At 48.5% G+C, this 19,408-nt stretch overlaps 1 protein-coding gene across 1 annotated transcript in view; it reads right to left on the bottom strand.

The window, feature by feature from the left end:
- Nucleotides 1–15,669, bottom strand: part of DLEC1 (DLEC1 cilia and flagella associated protein) — a 40,875-nt gene extending 25,206 nt beyond the window's left edge. Inside the window, exons 1-8 of the mRNA XM_056129344.1 lie at nucleotides 15,286–15,669; nucleotides 14,231–14,381; nucleotides 10,955–11,065; nucleotides 9,092–9,291; nucleotides 8,660–8,877; nucleotides 6,702–6,780; nucleotides 1,354–1,441; nucleotides 92–265 (exon numbers count right to left, since the gene is read on the bottom strand). Coding sequence (XP_055985319.1) covers nucleotides 92–265; nucleotides 1,354–1,441; nucleotides 6,702–6,780; nucleotides 8,660–8,877; nucleotides 9,092–9,291; nucleotides 10,955–11,065; nucleotides 14,231–14,381; nucleotides 15,286–15,669 — 1,405 coding nt within the window. The remainder of the gene's footprint in view (nucleotides 1–91; nucleotides 266–1,353; nucleotides 1,442–6,701; nucleotides 6,781–8,659; nucleotides 8,878–9,091; nucleotides 9,292–10,954; nucleotides 11,066–14,230; nucleotides 14,382–15,285) is intronic.
- Nucleotides 15,670–19,408: the final 3,739 nt, after the last annotated feature.

Genomic DNA, 19,408 nt, shown 5'->3' with positions numbered 1-19,408 from the left:
TGGCCTGAGAGGACCAAGCCGGGTACTCTGCAGAGGGGCCCCAAGAGGGGCAGCCTCTGGAGGGTTATGTCACCCTGGACGCGTCACTCACGGGTCAGCACTGGAGGGGGCCTCCGGGCCTGCAGGGGGATGAGGAGCGTGTGGCTGGACTGCGTCTCCACTAAAATGAAATCATCGAAATCCCCAAGGCAGTCGGGGATAAACTGCACCACGAACTGGCACATAAGCCCGGGAGCCACCAAGCCGCCGTTTCCTGGGAACATCCCTGTGTATGATCAAAAGCAACGACGACACGTGGGTCAGGACCTGGGCCAGCCGGGCAGACCCCCAGGGGTGCAGGCAGACCCAAGGGTGCATACAGACCTCCCCCAAGAAATGCAGATAGACCCCCCCAAGGATGCAGGTAGCCCCCTAGGGATGCAGGTAGACACAGAGGAGTATACAGACCCCCCACAAGAGATGCAGATAGACCCCCAGGGATGTAAGTAAACCCTCCCCAGGGATGCTCTTAGACCCAGGGGTGCATACAGATCCCCCCAGAAGCACAGGTAGACCCCCAGGGATGCAGGTACACCCAAGGGTGCATAGACACCCCCAGAGGCATAAGCACACCCCCCCAGGAGGGCAGGTAGATCTCCAGAGGTGTAGGTATATCGACCCCCCCACCCAAGCTGGCACCCACTGAGTAGCCCTCTCAGGGCAGAGAGTATGTGAGAGTAGAACCAGCAGGGGGTGCCAGGGGAGCAGGACTCCTGTGGAAAGACGGGTTGGACAAGGGCGCACAGGGCTGGATAGGGCCGGGCCAGGCCTAGCTGGAGATTAGAGTTGCTCAGAGAAAATCACTGTGGCTGGGCTAGGGGCTATAGCAGCAGATGGGGAGGGGATTATGCGTGGGGCAGGGGGAGCCTGGAGAAGCAGAGGGAGGTTGGAGGGAGGTGAGAGCCATCGGGATCTGGGGGCAGAAGGAACAGCTCAGTGGCTGGAATGCCGCCTTCAGGTTAAGGGGAATCAAGGGACGGTCCATCCTGGCACTGCCCCGCGGGGTCCAGTGCCTGTGATCCCAGCACCACTGGGAGCACCAAAGACAGGTAGAGCCCCTGGACCAGGAAGTGAGGCCCAGGTGAGCGCCTGGCCAATGGTGCCATCCCACCCCACCACCCTGCATGTACCAGGACCCAGTTTTACAACACCCTGAAGGAATCACTGGGGGCAAGCAGAGCCGGGAGAGACCCCTGCCCAGGGGCTGCCCAGAGGCTGCCAAGGAGGTTGCAGGGTAGGGGTAGGGGCTGGGGTCCATCTGCAGTCCGCTGGGCTGGGGTCTGCTGTGAGGTGGGGGGGGAGTGCTGAGCTCACCCAGACTCAGGGAGAAGTAGGGCGTGGAGGGCGGGAGCACCCGCAGGTAGCGGCTGGTGGAGGTGGTGTTCTGCAGCGAGATCACCATCTGTGCCATGGGAGAGGGCAGTGTGTTAGACAGCCAGCCGCGGGGGCCAGCGGGAGGTGTTCCCCATTCCCTTTAAATAACGTGGGGGCACTGGGGCTTGACTGGCAACAGCAACTTGGCAAACCCTCAGATGAGGACTTAATGGTCCCATGGTGAGACACAACAATTTTCATAAATTTTCTTCCATGAAAATATTCTCTAATCACTGTTATTCAGTGGTAATTGTCACTGTCACTGTCCTCCCGTTGTTCATCGATTTGCTGAAGCGGGCCCAGCAATGTCTCCATTGTGACAATTGTTACGTGTTTGGCATATAGAATACATCACGGGGAGCTTGCCAGGCATTGCCATGCAGGCGAGATACTCTCGGTTGCTTGCCGGGCTCTCCGAGAGGGGCGGAGGAATCAAACTCGGGTCAGCCATGTTGGCCACTTGCAAGGCAAATGCCCTACCCGCTGTGCTATTGCTCCAGCCCTCAGTGATAACAAGCAATAGAAAATAAACTAGGGGCTGGAGCGAAAGTACAACGGGTAGGGCATCTGCCTTGCACGTGGCTTACCCGGGTTTGATTCCCAGCATCCCATATAATCTCCCAAGCACTGCCAGAAGTAATTCCTGAGTGCAGAGCCAGGAGTAACCCCTGTGCATCACCGGGTGTGACCCAAAAAGCAATAAATAAATAAATAAATAAATAATTTTTTTAAAAAAGAAAATAAACTAGGATGAGCCTGCTACGGGGGCGGCTTGAGGGGTGGTTGGGGAAATGGAGACAATGGTGGAGGGAAGGTGACAGCAGTAGCGGGCTTGGTGTTGGAACACTGAATGCCCAAAACAAATCTTTGTAAGCCACGGTGTTAAAATTAAGTGTGTGTGTGTGTGAGTGTGCGCGCAGCGGGGGAAGGAATGAATAATATAGAGGTTATGGGGGAGCAACAGTACCGTGGGTAGGGCATTTAACTTGCATGCGGGTGGCCCAGGTTCTTGGCACCCCTTGTGGTCCCCCCAAGCCCACCAGGAATGATCCCTGAGCACAAAGCCAGTAGCAAGCCCTAAGCACCACCAGGTGTGCTCCCAAAACCAAATAAATAAATAACATGAGCCTGAGACGTAGCACAGGGAGTAGGGCATTCTCCTGGCACATGAGTCAGGAGTGATTCCTGAGCATAGTCAGGAGTGGTAAGCCCTCAGCATAGCTGGGTGTGGAGTGGAAGGACAGGAGGTATAAATAAGCTTGCCTGGGTGCTGGCAACTGTTGAACTGGGTTTCAGAAATTTATTTGACTTCAAAAAAATTTTTTTTTTGTTTTTGTTTCTGGGTCACACTCGGTCATGCCCAAGCCTTGCTCTGTACTCAGGGAACACACCTGGTAGACTTGGGGGACCAGACGGGGTATCAGGGATCGGATCTAAGCCAGCTGCGTGCAAGGCAAGAGCCCTATCTGCTGCATGATCACTCTGACCCTCTTGTGCTATTTTACCTACTTTAGTTTCATTTGGGAAGTTTTCCCTAGCGAGAAGTTAAATACCAGGGGAACAGGAATGTAGAGAAGAGATCAGAAGAGAAGAGGAGCTCCATGCACGTCCTGATCTTTTCTATCTGGCGGGTGGGGGTGTGTGAAGTCTGCTTAGGAGGCCTGGGGAACCCTCCCAGTAAGTCTCAGCCTCCCAGGTGGCCAGTTCAGTGCGGGCCCAAAGATGCAATGCTGACCGGGTCCTGCAGTGCCAGGGCCACCCGGGCCACTGACCTTGGCAGTGCTCTGTGGCCTCCAGGGATTCCCCTGGTGATGCCTGGAGTACCTGTGTGCTACCAGGCATCAAACCAGGGCTGGCTACATACAAGGTGTGTATCCTCACCCCTCACCCTCAGACCTCCATGCCCTGAGCTTTTAATTGTTTTATGAAATATCACATTGGACAGAAGTGTACAAATATAACACAATAAAAGCATGTCTCTATCATCCAGCGTAAGATATAAAGCACTGGAAATGCAAAACAGAAGCCAAGATTAAGAAATAGGACTACATCAAACAACAAAGCTTCTTTACCACAAAAGAAATAAAGACCAGAACAAAAAAGAAACCCCACAAACTGGGAGAGAATATTTTTTCACCACTTATCTGATAAAGGGTTGATATCCAAGAAATATAAAGTACTGGTTGGGAAAATAACATCAACAACAACAACAACAACAACCAAGCAACACCTTCAAAATGTGGGGAGGAGAGATGAACAAAAACTTCCTGAAAATAGACAGATGACTAGGTATGGAGGGAGGGGGGAATCTCTACATCACTTACCAGGGAAATGCAAATCAAAGCAACAATGAGGTTCTCATCTCACATCAGTGAGACTGGTGCACATCAGGTCAGGTTACGGTCCTCCCGTTGTTCATCGATTTGCTCGAGCGGGCCCAGTAACGTCTCCATCATGAGACTTGTTGTTACTGTGTTTGGCATATCGAATACATCACGGGTAGCTTGCCAGGCTTTGCCGTGCAGGTGAGATACTCTCGGTAGCTTGCTGGGCTCTCTGAGAGGGGCGGAGGAATCGAACCCGGCTCGGCCGGGCTGGCTGCATGCAAGGCAAACTCCCTACCACTGTGCTATCTCTCCAGCCCTGGCGCACATCGAAAAGAACAGAAGTTACCTGTGGGCCGAGAGATAGTATAGTGGGTAGGACATTTTCCTTGTACACGGCTGACTCCGGTTCAATGTCCACCATCCCATATGTTCCCCCAAGCACTGCCAGAAATAATTCCTGAGTGCAGAGCCAGGAGTATTCCTTGAACATCTTGGTTGTATCCAAAATAAAAAAATTAAATACCCATATGAGAGTAGATATGGGGGAAAGGGACATTCATTCACTGCTAGTGGGAATATTGATTTTGGAAATCTTGGAATCTTGATTTTGGAAATCAAGATGAACCCTTCTCAAAAAATAAGGAATTAGGTCTCCATATGACCCAACAACTCCACTTTGTGGTATCAACCTCAAGGGCCCAAAAACTATTCAGAAGAAACATCTGCACGCCTATGTTCATTGTTACAGCACTATTCACCATAGCCAAAAATCTGAAAACAACCCAAGTGTCCTAGAGAAGATGAATGGATAGGGCTGGAGTGATAGCACAGCAGGTGGGGCATTTGCCTTGCACGCGGCCAACCTGGGTTCGATTCCCAGCATCCCATATGATCCCCCAGCACTGCCAGGAGTAATTCCCGATTTCAGAGCCAGGAGTAACCCCTGTGCATTGCTGGGCATGACCCAAAAAGCAAAAAAAAAAAAAAAAGTGAATGAATAAAGAAACTGTGGTATATATGTACAGTGGAATACTACTCGGCAGTAAGAAAAGATGAAATCAAGATGAAATCAGGCACTTTGCTGCTACGGGGATGGAACTGGAGAGTATCACACTGAGTGAAGTTAGTCAGGAGGAGAGGGCCTGACACAGAACAGTTTCTCACAAAAGCCCACAGGCAACAGGAACTGAGAACCATCTTCAGTAGAAGGCTTATCAGAAAGGGTTGGGTTGGGGTGGGGGTGGGATTAGGATAACTAGTTACTGGGACAATGACGAGGGAAGCTGACATGCAGGTGGAGGGTGTGGTGCTGGAATGTTATGAGCATGAAACCCTAACATTACCAGTTCTACAAACCACACGATACCTAAAAATAAAGTTAAAACACACACACACACACACATTAAAAATGCATATGAAGTCCTACACACAGCAGGAAACAGTTACATAAATGGATAGCTCCACTCTTTATTCATAGGTGAATATGAACATTAAATATTGACATTTAAGTTGCAAAAGACCACACTGGGTTCTGACTAGGTGAGCCGTTTTCAATGTTCATTTCTATTAATGAATGATCATTAGATCTAGTCATATATTTTCTATTTGGGTTTCCTCTTGTATGAGCTCGTATCTTTTTATTTTTGGCTTGTTTGCGGGCCACACCTGGATGTGTTCAGGGCTTACTCCTGGCTCTGTGCATCAATATCACTCCAGACAGGGCTTTGGGGGGGGGGGAGTGGTGGTCATATGAATTCTGATTCAAACACTGAGTACATGTAATGCTGAATACCTGCAATGCAGAAGACCCAGGTTTGATCCCTGACACAACATGGTCCCCTGAGTACTATCAGCAGCAATTCCTGAGCACAGAGGCAGAAGGAAGGAAGGAAGGAAGGAAGGAAGGAAGGAAGGAAGGAAGGAAGGAAGGAAGGGAGGGAGGGAGGGAGGGGGGGAGGGAGGGAGGGAAGGAGGGAGGAAACCTGGGTTGGCCACATGCAAAGCAAGCTCCCTACCTGCTGTACTACCTCTCCAGCCCCCCAAATTCAACCTTTAAGAACAGTAAATAACTGGAAGGAAATCAGACCTGGATAAATATTAATTGATAGTACTAGTTGAAAACATTACTTGGGATCATAGTATTACTGTGATGATCATCCCCTGCCCCCCACCAAAGACCTTTTCTGTTGGGGATACCTATGACAGTCTTAATAGAAGAATGACAGAATGGCTGGCCTTTCCTTGAAACCCCCTGTATACAGACATACATAGACACAGAGAAAGAAGTTGAGGCAAGGGAGTGAGAATGGGCAGCACCAAATTGGTATAACAAAAATAGCTGGTGAAGAACTGATGGGCATTAGTCTTTTCCATAGCTTTGTGTATGGTTTTTCCATAGAAGGGACCTGGGATATAGTTCAGTGGCAGAGCACATGGCTTGCCATATGTAAGGCACTGGGTTCCATCCCTGGTACCACAAAATAAATAAATAAACTAAATACAAATTCATAATTCTTTTATTATTATTATTATTTTTTGTAGCAGGAGCACACTTGGCTGTGCTCAGGGCTTACTAGTGACAGTGCTTAGGGATCATATGGAGGTGCTAGGGATCAAACCCAGGTTGGCTGTGTGCAAGTCAAGAGCCTTACCTGCTGTATTCTTTCTCTGGGCCCCGAGATCTTTGCTTTATTCCTTCTTTCCCTCCCTCTCTCCTTCCCTCCCTCCTTTCCACTCTTCCTTTATTTTGAGTCATGCTTGGCAATGCTCAGGGGTTACTCCTGGCTCTGCACTTAGGAATTACTCCTGGTGGTGCTTGGGGGACCATATGGGATGCTGGAGATCAAACCCTGGCCTGCACCCTACCCTCTGTACTATCGCTCCAGCCCCATCTGGACCCAAGATTTTTTAAAAAGTCAGAAAGCAGATGCAGCAGGACCTGTAAATAAACCAAAATCCTACCTCATAGACGGGTCCAATTTCATAGTCTGTGAAAAATCCAATTGAAGGCTTAGCTAGAAATACCGGGGTATCAGCACAGCTGCGGGAGGCAGAGGAGAGAGCAAGGTTGGATATCAATTCCCCTCATGCCAGGAAACAGTACCCAGGGACCGCCTCATACAAAAAAAGGTCATCAGTCAAAGATATTCACAAGATGCTGTGAAGACCATGGCATCGCAAAAGCAGAGCACAGGCTAATTCTACAGCAGGAATAAATACTTTGAAGACACACAGAGCTATGAATTTCACAGAAAAGACACCCCCCCCCAGCTTAAACAGCAACACGTTAAATAGACATTTAATATAAGTGCGTTTTTGTTTTGCAAATGTTAGTCTTTTCTCATGTCTACTAGTAACGAAGGTCTTTTTTCATTTTGTTTTGGGGCCATACCCAGGTAGTACTCAGGACTTGCTCCTCACTCTGAGCTCAGGGATCACTCCTGGCAAACTCAGAGTACCATAGGAAATCCCTGGAATTGAATCCAGTAGGGTCACATGCAAGGCAAACACCCTACCTGCTGTGCTGTTTCTCAGGCCCCAACAAGGTCATTTGTTTGATAAAGAAATGTTACCAGGGGTGGGTCTGGAGCGATAACACAGCAAGTAGGGCATTTGCCTTGCACGTGGCCAACCCAGGTTCGATTCCCAGCATCCCATATGGTCCCCCGAGCACTGCCAGGAGTGATTCCTGAGTGCAGAGCCAGGAGTAACCCCTGAGCATCACCAGGTGTGACCCAAAAACCAAAAAAAGAAAAAAAAGTTACCAGGGGTTGGAGAGAAAGTACAAGGGATTAAGGTGCTTGCCTGGCACATGGTCCAACCTGGTTCTCTACCCAAAACTACAGCTGGATCCCCAAGCACCATCAGGTCCAGTCCTGGAGGTCCCCAAATAACACTGAGTATGACCCTAGAGGCTCCCAAGCACTATCGAGGTGACCTGGTACCACCAGCACCACAGGGCCAGAGCAGAACCACATTCTCAAATCTTTGCAGGGAATAAAGCAGCACCAGCAGGGCCCCTACGCCTATAAGGGTAAAAGTATTACCACATTAAAATGATGAAACCATGAAAATAATAAACCTTTCATAGGAACAAATACTTAAATAGAGCCAAAGGCATCTCTTAGGAAAAGTTACAGTTAGGGGGCCAGAGGGAGAGTGCAATGGGTAAGGCATTTGCTTGCATGCAGCCGACCTGAGTTTAATTCCTGGCACTCCATATGGTCTCTTGAGGCCCGCCAAGAGTGATTCCTGAGCTTACGGCCAGGAGTAAGCCCTAGGCATGCCAAGGTGTGACTCTCCCCCAACAAAAAAAAAATCACAGTTTATACTAATTATTTATAGGTGACCAAGAACAGTTGGGGAAAAAAAATTGATGGCATCAGGTCGGAAAGACAGTACAGTGGATAGGGCATTTATCTTGTACATGGCAGACCCAGGTTTAATCCCTGACGTTCCCTGAGCCCACCGGTAATGTTTCCCAAGTGCAGAGCCAGGAGCAAGCCAGGAGCAACAACCAAGTGCGGCTCCAAACCAAAAAACAAACAAAATTTTTGAGTGGTGTCAGAAATCAAACCCAGGGCCTCACACATGCAAGGCAAGTACTCTGCCACTGAGCCCCGTGATCAAGTCCCAAATCATTTTATTATCCAAGAACCATGAAGTGGATGGAAGGACCACATAGCTAGAGTGATTTGGTGCAATTTGACCCCCAATTCTTCCAGCACTGGCAGGCAGAAAAGCATCAACTCAGAACTATGGGGGACTTTGAAAGGAATGTCTCTAGGAAGCCCGAAGCCCTGCTCTGTTCAGACACTGACAGACGGGCCCCTGACTCTAGAATCCTTCTCAAGCCAGACAGAGCCTGCCCAATCCCGGCCACACCCCAAGGAGCCAGAATGGGTCAGGGAAAGACAAACCTTGGTCCCAGATCTATGTTCTGGGATTCTCTCCGGGCCGACTCCTTGAGAGGAAAGAGGAGAGATGTGCCTCCGTACGGAGTGTTAGGAGGGAAAAACCGAGGGTTTTTCAGAAAGTCATTCCGACTCTCCATTCTGGCGAGCAGAAGCCGCTCCAGTTTCCTCTGTGGCATACACAGGTGGTTCATCCAGTTCTTATTCCTCAGTAGACCTCCTTTCTTTGGAAGACAAGGAAGCAGAGAATCAGTGACAGGTAGAGGGGCCACCTGACCCCACAACTTGGCTCAGTGTGTGTTCCGTAGATGGCCAACGCCAGCTCTCCCCTACCCTTGCTGTGGACACATCACGAGCGCTTGTGTCCTCTGGAACTCCTCCCCCCTATCACGTCCTGTGCCCACCACCTGCACACACTGACCAGGCTTCAACACTAACCAAGGCGTTTCCTTTGGGCTTGACTTTGGCCTTGATGGCTGAGACCCCCGTCTCACTGCTCACGGTATGATCTGACTCCTCTTCGCTCTCCGAGAGCTTCTTGAGGGAAACTTCAGTCCTCTTGGCCAGTTCTTTCTTTGTGAGGGAACACTTCTTTTCAAAACTAAATGTCATTTTTGTGTAGCCAGGAGTGGTGCTCCCTGTGGTACCAAAGAACCAAACTGGAGTTACCATACCAAGGTGAGGAGATGTTTCTGAGGTGACCAAACAAAACCACCAAAGCCACAGTTAGATTGATTGTTTTTCCAAATACTTCAAATTTACTACATTAGGTGTAGCTGCCCTTTGGGATATAAATTATTACTGGAAATTATTCGACGTACTTGAGACCTAGAACTAGGGGGTCAGGAGGCGACTCAGCTGCAGAGCACAGCTTCTCACAGTTGAGGCTTGGGATTCAATCCCCAGTGAGGAAGAAAGACTTGCAACTCAGTCGTTTAACACAAAATAGGTTTCTCCCTCCCTCCCTCTCCCTCCCTCCCTCCCTCCCTCTTCCTCCCTCCCTTCCTCCCTCCCTCCCTCCATCCCTCCCTCCCTCCTTCCTCTCTTTCTTTCTCTCTCTCTCTCTCTCCCCCCTCCACCCCCTTCTTTCTCCCTCACACCTCACTCTCTCTCTCTCTCTTTCTCTCTCTCTCTCTCTCTAAGTAAACATGCTTTTTACAAAGTTCACAGGGATTTGGGCTCAAGTAGTAAAGCACATGTCTTCTATATTTGAGGGTTCCATCCCTCACCAGATTTGGCCTTAGTAATCCCCAGAATCACTACATGTAGACCTAACAACAATAATAAATTGACCTGAAAATTTGAAGTTTGTATGAGCTTTTTTCCACCTAGAAGATCATCCCAAAAAGATTAAATGAGAACCTTCAATGTTAAGAGAAATTCAATGAAACTAGTCCTAGCAGACATTCCTTGGCAATTATCAGGTTCCTCCTGTTCCTGCTTTGCTGCAGGTTGAGTCCATCCTTAGTCTCTGCACAGAACAGTGAGTTCAAACATGGGAGCAGCAAATTGCCCAGAATGCTATTCTGCTCCCTTTTGCTGGTCTTCCTTACCTATGTGCTTCCAGTTGTCCTGGCAACTCTTTCCTCACCAGCATCCTCAATTTTGTAGATCCCAAACCTTCCTCCCTCTGAAATACCTTCTAACCTCACCACCCCAGATCCCAACTGGAGTTGAGCCCATCCTCAGAGCCTGGCATTATTATGTGATCTTGATGCCTTAGAATATGCCTTAGAATTCACACAGTGACTCTTCCAAAAACCTCCCTCCCTGATTTTAGCCTCCCCTACCAACACACACACACACACACACACACACTCATTCATTCTCAGAAGTTCTTGCTTTGAAGCTGGCCCAACATCACAAATGCATACATAGCTTTCTCAGGCACCCTACCTAGCATTCCTTCCACGCCTAAAAAATAAAATATTGCATTTTTTCCGGTATGTGGTAGGAGACAGCCCTACGTCCATGTTCTGACTCCATTAGGAACTTCCTCCCTTATTCATATGGTCATAAAATTCCTCTCTTGGTTCATTCAACATCTCTTACCATTATTTTTTTTATTCCGTGCTCTTGGGCATGACAAGAGTATCATGCCCCGTGGAGGAGTTAAGACTTCAGTCTGGAGTATGTTAGTAATCTGCTTAGCTTTGATCCTTCCCACAGCCACTATCATAAGAAAGGAGAGGGGAAACAATCTACAAGGTAGGGAATGACAGCAAACGGGAATAGAGGCCAATGTAGTCCTGCTCCTAAGTCACTTCCCAACAGGCTCAGAGGCTCGGAGAAAAGCATCACCTTTGGGTGCAGAGCAGAATGGCATGGGGTCACTGTGGTAGTCCTGTGGGCAGATGAGATGATGCTTCTGTAGCAGATCACTGTCCACGTACCATGGGAAGATCTTTTTCACTAGAGAGAAGGACAAAGTATGTCATATCAGATGGATGCTTAGGCTTCTGCATCCAAAATTTCTTCTTCCTTTTAGTCAAAACCATCTAGCACAATTCTCAGAATTCTTTTGAAGCATCTAGTTATCAAGTATTTACCAGACCCTTAAAAGAGGTTCGCTGTTGGGCAACACTATGTGATGGGATTATTCAAGCTAAAATAATGTTAATCATTGAGCGGTCTATAACAAATTAGAACTAAGGGGGTCATGGTGGATCAGGTTCCTTCACCTTTCTCTGCATTCACCTCCTGTTCCTGCTTTTTAAGATAGGGTTTGTGTGTGTGTGTGTGTGTGTGTGTGTGTGTGTGTGTGTGTGTTCAATCCTGAATTTGGTTATGGTATGTACTTTGGCAAAGAGATGTTGGCAGGGGTTTGACATGTGCTCTAACAGCTGAGTCTTCCCTCTTCAGTCTTTGTCATCATCATAGGAACACTTCCTGCCCAGAGAAGAGCCCTTGCACTTTCATCTTGGACCCTAGCAGGAATCCATATGAAGCAAATCTTAGTCCAAGCTGCACCAAGGAGTCAAATCCAGTTGGACTACAGTTTGAAGTCAGTCTAACCAGGCAAGTCCAGACAGCTGAGCCAACCCTTCCCCCCACCAACCCACTGCCAATGGAGGAAAACCTCTCTTCATTGAGGAAATGATCATTAATCTCTATGGTTGATCAGCCACAAAGCAGTAGCCAAGACATACTATTTAGAGGTATCAATAATTAAAGCGGGACCTGAACGATAGCATGCAGACAACCCAGGTTCAATCCCTAGCATCCCACTAATCTCCCAAGCACTTCCAGGAGTAATTCCTGAGTGCAGCACCAGGAGTAACACCTGAGCATTTCTGGGCAAGATCCAAAATGTAAAAAATAATAATCAAAGCTATAAAAGGTCAATTTTCGTGAGAACACATTGGGAGAGGTAGAGGATTTTTTTCAACCGACTCTTTTTTGGGGATTAGGGGATACTCTCAGAGGTGCTAAGGGCTCAGTCCTGGCTCTGCTAAGGGATCACTCTCTACAGGGCTCAGGGGACCATATCAGGTGTTGGGAATCAAATCCGGGTCAGCTGCATGGGAGGCAAGTACCCTACCCACTGTACTATCTCTCCAGCTCCTATTTGATGTTTTTAAACCATGCACATTAATACTTTGATTTAAACCATGCATATTAATACTTTGGTATTAACATATTAATAGACATCTAAATAGCCAAGACAGTGCCTCAAATGGCCTTTGCCTCTGGAAATTCCCTAGAATCAATGGTACAGGGCAGTCAGAAAAAGAATGCATATTTCTCCACCACATATTTTAATTTAAGAATATTGAGTCTTGGTCTACTCTAATAGTTATGGTTCAGTCAGGCGAACAGAAATTACTCTCTACACCAAACATGAGGGTTTGAGTATAAGAGATGACGGACTGGGAGAGGGATCAGAGAAATCAGTGGTAGCAACATCAGCCAGTAGCACCGGGTAGGGGCTTCTTAGAAGTTTCATGGGAGCTACTGTGAAACTCTCAGCTGCTCAGATGTCTGCAGAGAACTATGGCCTCCCTACCCAAACTCCCCACATGCCTCTCAAGAGTGACCAGTCCTGGGACCATGGGGGAAGGATGTGTTCTAGAAAACATCCCTGGCCACTCCTTTCAATAGGAAGACCTTGGGCCACATGCAGTGGTGCTTAGGGCTATTCCTTAAGGTGCTCAGATGATAAAGCAATGTCTGGATTAAACCCCATATGTCCCACTGTCTCCCCAGTCTGAAAATGACAGTTTTCAGGGATTGGGGATAACGAAAGGAAAAAGGGCTTCTTAGAGAAATGGCTGATTCTAAGCAATAATATACAAAAAATGTGCAAGATAGCCCTGCTTTGGGCTTTGGGTAGGGTGGGTATAGCAGGTAGGGCATTTGCCTTACACGCAGCCAACCCAGGTTCAATCCCCAGCATCCCATATGGTTCCCCTGAGCACTACCAGGAGTAATTCCTGAGTGTAGAGCCAGGAGTAACCCCTGAGCATTGCTGGGTATGACCCAGAAAGAAAAAAAAAAGATAGTCCAGTATCTCTTACCATTCCAAAAATGAAAGTTTTAAAAAGTGGAGTGATGTTGTGTTCAAAGACTTATCAGTGGTGAATCAATGCACCTGTGTCTCCTGACCAGAAGAGCCTAGTATAACTTAGTCAGTGCCATGGAATGTGCATCTGATCATGAGGAAACATTAGCTCCCATCTTTCAGAATGAGGGCCTTGTTGAGAAATGCTTAAGAGAAAGATTATGGGAAGATGCAGGGTGAAAGGCACCTGGAATCTGCCTCTATGTGGATTACAACTGCACTAGTCAAATCAATCTAATGTTATTATCTGGGGACTCTGAAAGCTACTGGAGGTGTATCACTCCCAGGGGAAGACTTAACTGTGAACAGTATCAGCTCTCAGCACAGTGATAGTGACCCATCCCGGGTCCTTTGCGTCAGGGTGGGCGTCTCGGGAGCAACCTTCACTGGACCCAGATAGCTGACCAAGATCAACTCAGAATGAGCTGGGAAAAATGTCAAGAACATGAAAGATAGGGAAATAAATTATGCTAAGCAAGAGAGTCTAACAGAGTCAGGGGACTGACGAGAGACTTTAGTGGGGAGGCACATGGATTCGCACGTGGCTCACCTGGGTTCAATCCCAGGACTGGATATGGTCCTTTGAGCATCACTAGGAATGATTTCTGAGCACAGAACCTGAAGTAAGCCCTGAACACAGCTGAGTGTAGCCCCAAAACAATAAATAGATAAATAACAGGCTTGCCAATGGTCTGCAACAGGAATTCCTGGCCAGGATCCTGGCCAATAAGGGCACAGGGCAAGAGTGGGATGGAAGACCAGTTTGATAGCAGTCTAGGGGCAGAGGGAAGCACTGTGCCATTGCCCACCTTCTGGTCTGAGGACCATCTGCTGGTTATGTGGGAGCATGTTTTGTTCCCGTTCATAGAAACATGCGCACCCGAGTGTTTTTGTGGAGATGGAATCTCATGTCTGAACCTCTGTCACTCTCCAAAAAGATTCAAGGGGGCAAAAAAGTAAATCCAAGCATATGGCTAGAGGTGGGGAAGGAGGAGGAAGGCACTCAAGAGACACACCTGGTGGCAACTCCATGACGGACCCAAGGTTCTCTGGACTGGGCTGCTGCATGCACCGCTCCTTCTCTGCAAGGGTCCGAGCCCGGGCCTGAATGATATGTTTCTCCAACATGTCAACTTCATCCAGGCGCCGCTTATAGAGCTCGCGAACCTGGCAGGTAGAAGATCCCAAGGCCCAGAAACAGTGAGATCCTAGAGCTCTACTCAACCTAATTCAGAATCAGGGCTTCTCCTGAAGTCCACAAACACAATAAAAGAACACAAGCCAACACAGGTGAAAACAGACTCATCGAGGGAAATGGCAAACTCAGTAACAGAGCCCGGGTTGTCATAACCGCTCTTGGCATCAGAGCAAAGAAAGCGGCCACGCAGAGACTATGAAATAAATACCAGGCATAAGTCAGCATGTTTCCTTGGTAGATGGGGGAAGCTGTGCTACCCCAGCCCATAAAGGGCTGCTCAGGAGCGCTGGGCGTGTCCCGGAAGTCCAGTCTGCCCCTTCTGAATTCATCTCCGCTGCTATAAAGCGCTCCCCTGAGACTCCCTTTCCGGAGTGTGCGTGGTCAGCACAAAACAGGACGCGCTCAGTTCCAGAGACGGTGCATTCTCCTGGAGGCAGGGCCGGAATGCCTTAAGGCTGCAGCCGTGATATCAACGAGCACACCCCAAAGGGAGTGACTTCTCTGAATTATCATCCCCAAGGAAAAATTGTTGCAGTACCTGCCCCCTCCTCTTCCACTCCGGTGTTTTACTTCTGCATGCAGCACGTGGACTGTGCAGAGAAATGAAGGTGGGCAGTTGCTATCAGATTCAGGCTTTGTCCAAGTGTGGCTGGGGCGCACTGTTCACCCCAGCAAGCACTGGTTGCTCCGCGGCATGGTCTTGCTCTTGCTAGAGTTGCATTGTCCCAACTCCAGCAAACCGTGCGCCTGGCACCCGACAGGTGCGGTCACTTGACTGAATCACGAGGGGGACCCGGTTTCCCCTGGGCGCGCCCGGGGTCCCCCAGCCAGAGGCGTGGCCACCGCGCCCCTCCTCCGTTGGCGCCGCCTTACCTCCTGCAGTTCGTCCACGAACTTCTCGTGACTCGCATCCTCGCTGCCACGGGCCTTGATCAAGTTGGTGCTCAGCTCTTCGCCAATGACCTCGGCGGTGTACAAGTTGCGGAAAACGCCGGTGAGCAGGTGCGAGATGTCCTGAGAGAGCAGCGAGGTGGGGCGCAGGCGCAGCATCTGGGGCTCCAGGAGCGGCTTGAGGAAGCGGGGCCGCACGGCGAAGTGTTGGTGGGCCGTGTCTGAGTAGGCGAGGGCGGACAGCCGGGCGGCCTGGATGGGGCTGTGCATGCTCCCGGCGTGCTGGGAGCGCCTCCTTGTTACACTCCGGGACATGTAGGACCCGGACTCGGACTTCAGGTGCTTGTGGCGCTGTCCTGTCTCCATGGCAACTGAGACGCCGCCGCTCGCTCCCAGTAGGCACTTCCTCTTCAGGCCCCGCCTCTTCCGCTTTTACACCGTCGTGGGAAGCAGGTGTGGACGGCGTCATCGTCAGAGTCACACGAGCAACATTGCTGTCATTAAAGTGCGCTGAGTGTTGAGTGGAGAAAGGGTTAATTTGCAAACAGCCAATCTGATTGCAAAACTTTGCTCCTAATGACCTCTTTGCACTCTCTAGTGTATTCAGCAATCATAAAGTCGTTTAATTAATTAGTTTATTTGTGGAGTTCCAACCAGATCTCATGCATGCAAAGCTTGCCCTTTACCACTGAGCCACATCCTCAGTCCTTTATTTAATATTTGTTGCACAATTTATGTCTCAGGTCTGCCATGAGAGTTGGTGATACCAAAGAAAAATACTACTTCTGAAAAAATAAAAATAAAATATTAAAGCACTCAGTACATATAGTTTTTAGTTATTTGGACCACCCCTGACAATGTTTAGAGATGACTCCTGGCTCTGCATTCAGATCACTTCTGGAGAGGCTCAGAATTAAATCCTGGTCAGCCATGGGCAATGCAAGCACGTTCCTTACTGTACTGTCTCTCCAGTTCCCTACATATACATATTTTAAAGATGCTGCCTCTGTGTGTGTGTGTGTGTGTGTGTATGTGTGTGTGTGTAGGGGAAGGGGAGTGTGTGTGAGAGAAACCAGAGACACGAGCTTGGAGGGTACAAAAACAATTGCAACTTCATGGGTTAAGGCGGGGGAATGTTGTTTGTTGGAGAATCACAAAAGACAGGAATTTAATTTGTTTCTAGGGTGAGCATGAGGAGGGATTTTTTTTGGTTGAAGTTAAGACAAAGCAGAGTTTGGGGGTGGGGACACACCCAGCAGTGGTCAAGGCTTACTCCTGGCTCTGTACTCAGGGATCACTCCTGGTAGTACCCCAGTGCACCATATAGGGTGCCAGAGATTGAATCCAGGCTGGCGGAGTGCAAGGCAAGTGCTCTGCCTGCTGTATTATCTCTCCAGTGCCACAAAGCAGAGATTTAACAGAATGAGCAGACTCATCATTACTCATCAAGGAAATTGTGGGAATTAAAACCATAATGCTCTGCTACTACAGACTTGGTAGAATGTCAAGAAATAAATAACATGCGATTGCTGGTGAGGAAGTGAGGCAACTTCTCATATTGTGTTGGGACTACAAACCAGTACTGCAGCTCTGGGAAACACTTTGGCAGTGCTTTTGTGTTTTGTTTTGTTTTTAAATAAATTTGCACCTGACAGCAACCCTACTTACAGGTATTTTTTTCCAAATGAAATGAAAATTAGCATGTACTCAAAAACCCTCCATGCTAACATTTACTGCAACTTTATTCATCATCTCTGAAAACTGGAAGAAATCCAAAAGCCTTATGTACAACTAAAAGGATGAGTAAATCATGATGTATCTATATAATGGAATATATTTAACAATGAAAAGGGAACAGACCATTGATATACCCAGTAGCATAGGAATGCATCCATTGCATTATGCTGGATCAGAGAAACCATTCTCAAAGGTATGGGCATTCAAAGTGATTCTATTTATATGACACAGTGGACAGTACAGAAAGAGAAACATTAGCAGCTGTCAGGAGCTGGTAAGGCAGCTCTGAAAGAGTATGAGAAATTTATTGGGATGACAAACTTGTCCTGTACCTTGGTTGTGGTGACAGTGACAAAACTGGGTTTTTCAAACCTCATAGAACTATATCCTATAAAGGGCAGATTTTACTGTATATAAATTATACTCCAATTTGTGGAAAAGGAACACCCAGAACAGGAGGAGGTTGTGCAGTGCTAGGGATCAAACCCATGGTTTTGTACATACAAGATCTGTGCTCTATGACTTGAGCCATCCCTCATTCATATATTTTGATTAATCTTTTTTTTGCTTTTTTGGTCACACCTGGCGATGCACAGGGGTTGTTACTCCTGGCTCTGCACTCAGGAATTACTCCTGGTGGTGCTCAGGGATGCTGGGAATTGAATCCGAGTCAGCTGCATGCAAGGCAAACGCCCTACCCATTGTGCTATCATTCCAGCCCTTACTTTGATTAATTTTTAAAGTGAAAATAAGTTGTAGGAGTATTCTGGGGAGGACACAAAAGGATACACTACAGAAGGATGGGTTTGTTCAAAAGTTGGGAGAGACCATGCAGGAGAAAAGAAGAGAAATTCAGGAATAGAACTTAAAAATTTTAGAGGAATGACAATGGTAAATAAGAGTTGGATCATATGTGGGTTTGGGGCTGGGAAGATGGTTCAAAATGCTGGAGCGTAGGAGAGCACCCCAGATTTTACCCTTGAGCACGACTGGGTACACCCCTGAATAGTAAAAATTATATGGCCATCTATGTTTTATTAAGAATATCCTGGATGCCTTGGGAGAACAGATGGAGGCAGGAGGTGTCAGGTGGATGGATTAGAAAAGGTTGGAAGAAGGGCTAGAGAGATAGCACAGTGGGTAGGTCACCTGCCTTGCATGCAGCCAACTTGGGTTTGATCCCCAGCATCTCATACAATCCCCTGAGCCTACCAGGAGTAATTACTGAGTGCAGCAGAGCCAGGAATAACCCTTGGGCATCACTAGTATGAGCCCCCTGGGAAAAGAAGAAAGAGGTTAGAGGAGAAGGACAGGGAGCTTGGCCAGGGGCGAGAAAATCAATCTGAAGGCAGAATTGACTAGACAAGATGCCAATGGGCAGTGAAAGAAGGGTGCAGGTGAGCTATGTAGCACCCAGGCAGGTCCTATCAAACCCCTCCACCTCCCCCAAGGAAGGAAAAGAACTGTGCATCCCAAGGCAGGCATTTGTATCACATGGCACTGCCATCCTTGGCACCCCATGGTTTCAACTCACAGGAGCTACAACTCCCCACTTTTTCGTTCCTGCGGTGCATCTGTGTGAGGCCCCTTATGCACTTCCTGAATGAGCCCCAGGCGGCAGCCCACAGAGTGGCCCATTTCCGTTCTCTGGGTGACTCCGCGGTCCCCCACCCAGTCCTCTCCTGAGCCTTTCATGCCCTCAGACTGTGTGCTTGAGAGGACTCTTCACTCTGCCTCTCCCCCAGACCCTCCTCTGCACAGGGTAAGACAAGGCAACACATCGCATGCCTGCCCTTCAGGGACCTGGGACATTCTGAGTTAACGGGAAGGGTCTGTGCAGGCCCCATGGCTTGTGCTGAAGGAACCAGGTGGGAGTGGAGTGGGAGGGAACTGGAACAAGCGACTGGTTTTTCCATTGGCTTGAAGGCCCACAAGGGGTGCAGGAGGAACCATGGGTAGGAGAGAAGAGAAACATCCTGGAACCTCCGCTGATGCACACAAATGGGCCGCCATCCTGGGTCATCTTGTTAGTTCAAACAAATCGGCTTGTACAAGTTAAAGATTAGAGGACAGGTTAGGGGCACAGGTTAGAGGACAGGACCATGTTCCTGCCCTTGCTTTTGGCCTCACATTTCTCTCCAAACAGCCTCTGAAACGGCCACAGGGAGCCTAACCTGGCCTGGATGAGACCTTCCCTTAATCTAGACCCCTCTGACCTTCTGCCGTTAGGTTCTTGCAACCAAGGTTCCCAGTGACCCTCTCATTTCTCCAGGGTCAATTGCCACTCCTCTGTGCTTTCTGCTCTCATGCTCACAGGACTCTATCTCATCCCTGTGATCCTTCTCTCCTGCTATCTCTCTGCCTGAGA

Source organism: Sorex fumeus, unplaced genomic scaffold (assembly GCF_029834395.1).
Source record: "Sorex fumeus unplaced genomic scaffold, SorFum_2.1 ptg000072l, whole genome shotgun sequence".
Taxonomy (NCBI): Eukaryota; Metazoa; Chordata; class Mammalia; order Eulipotyphla; family Soricidae; genus Sorex; species Sorex fumeus.
Note: the sequence above shows the minus strand (reverse complement) of the source record. Positions and strands in the feature narration are given on the sequence as shown.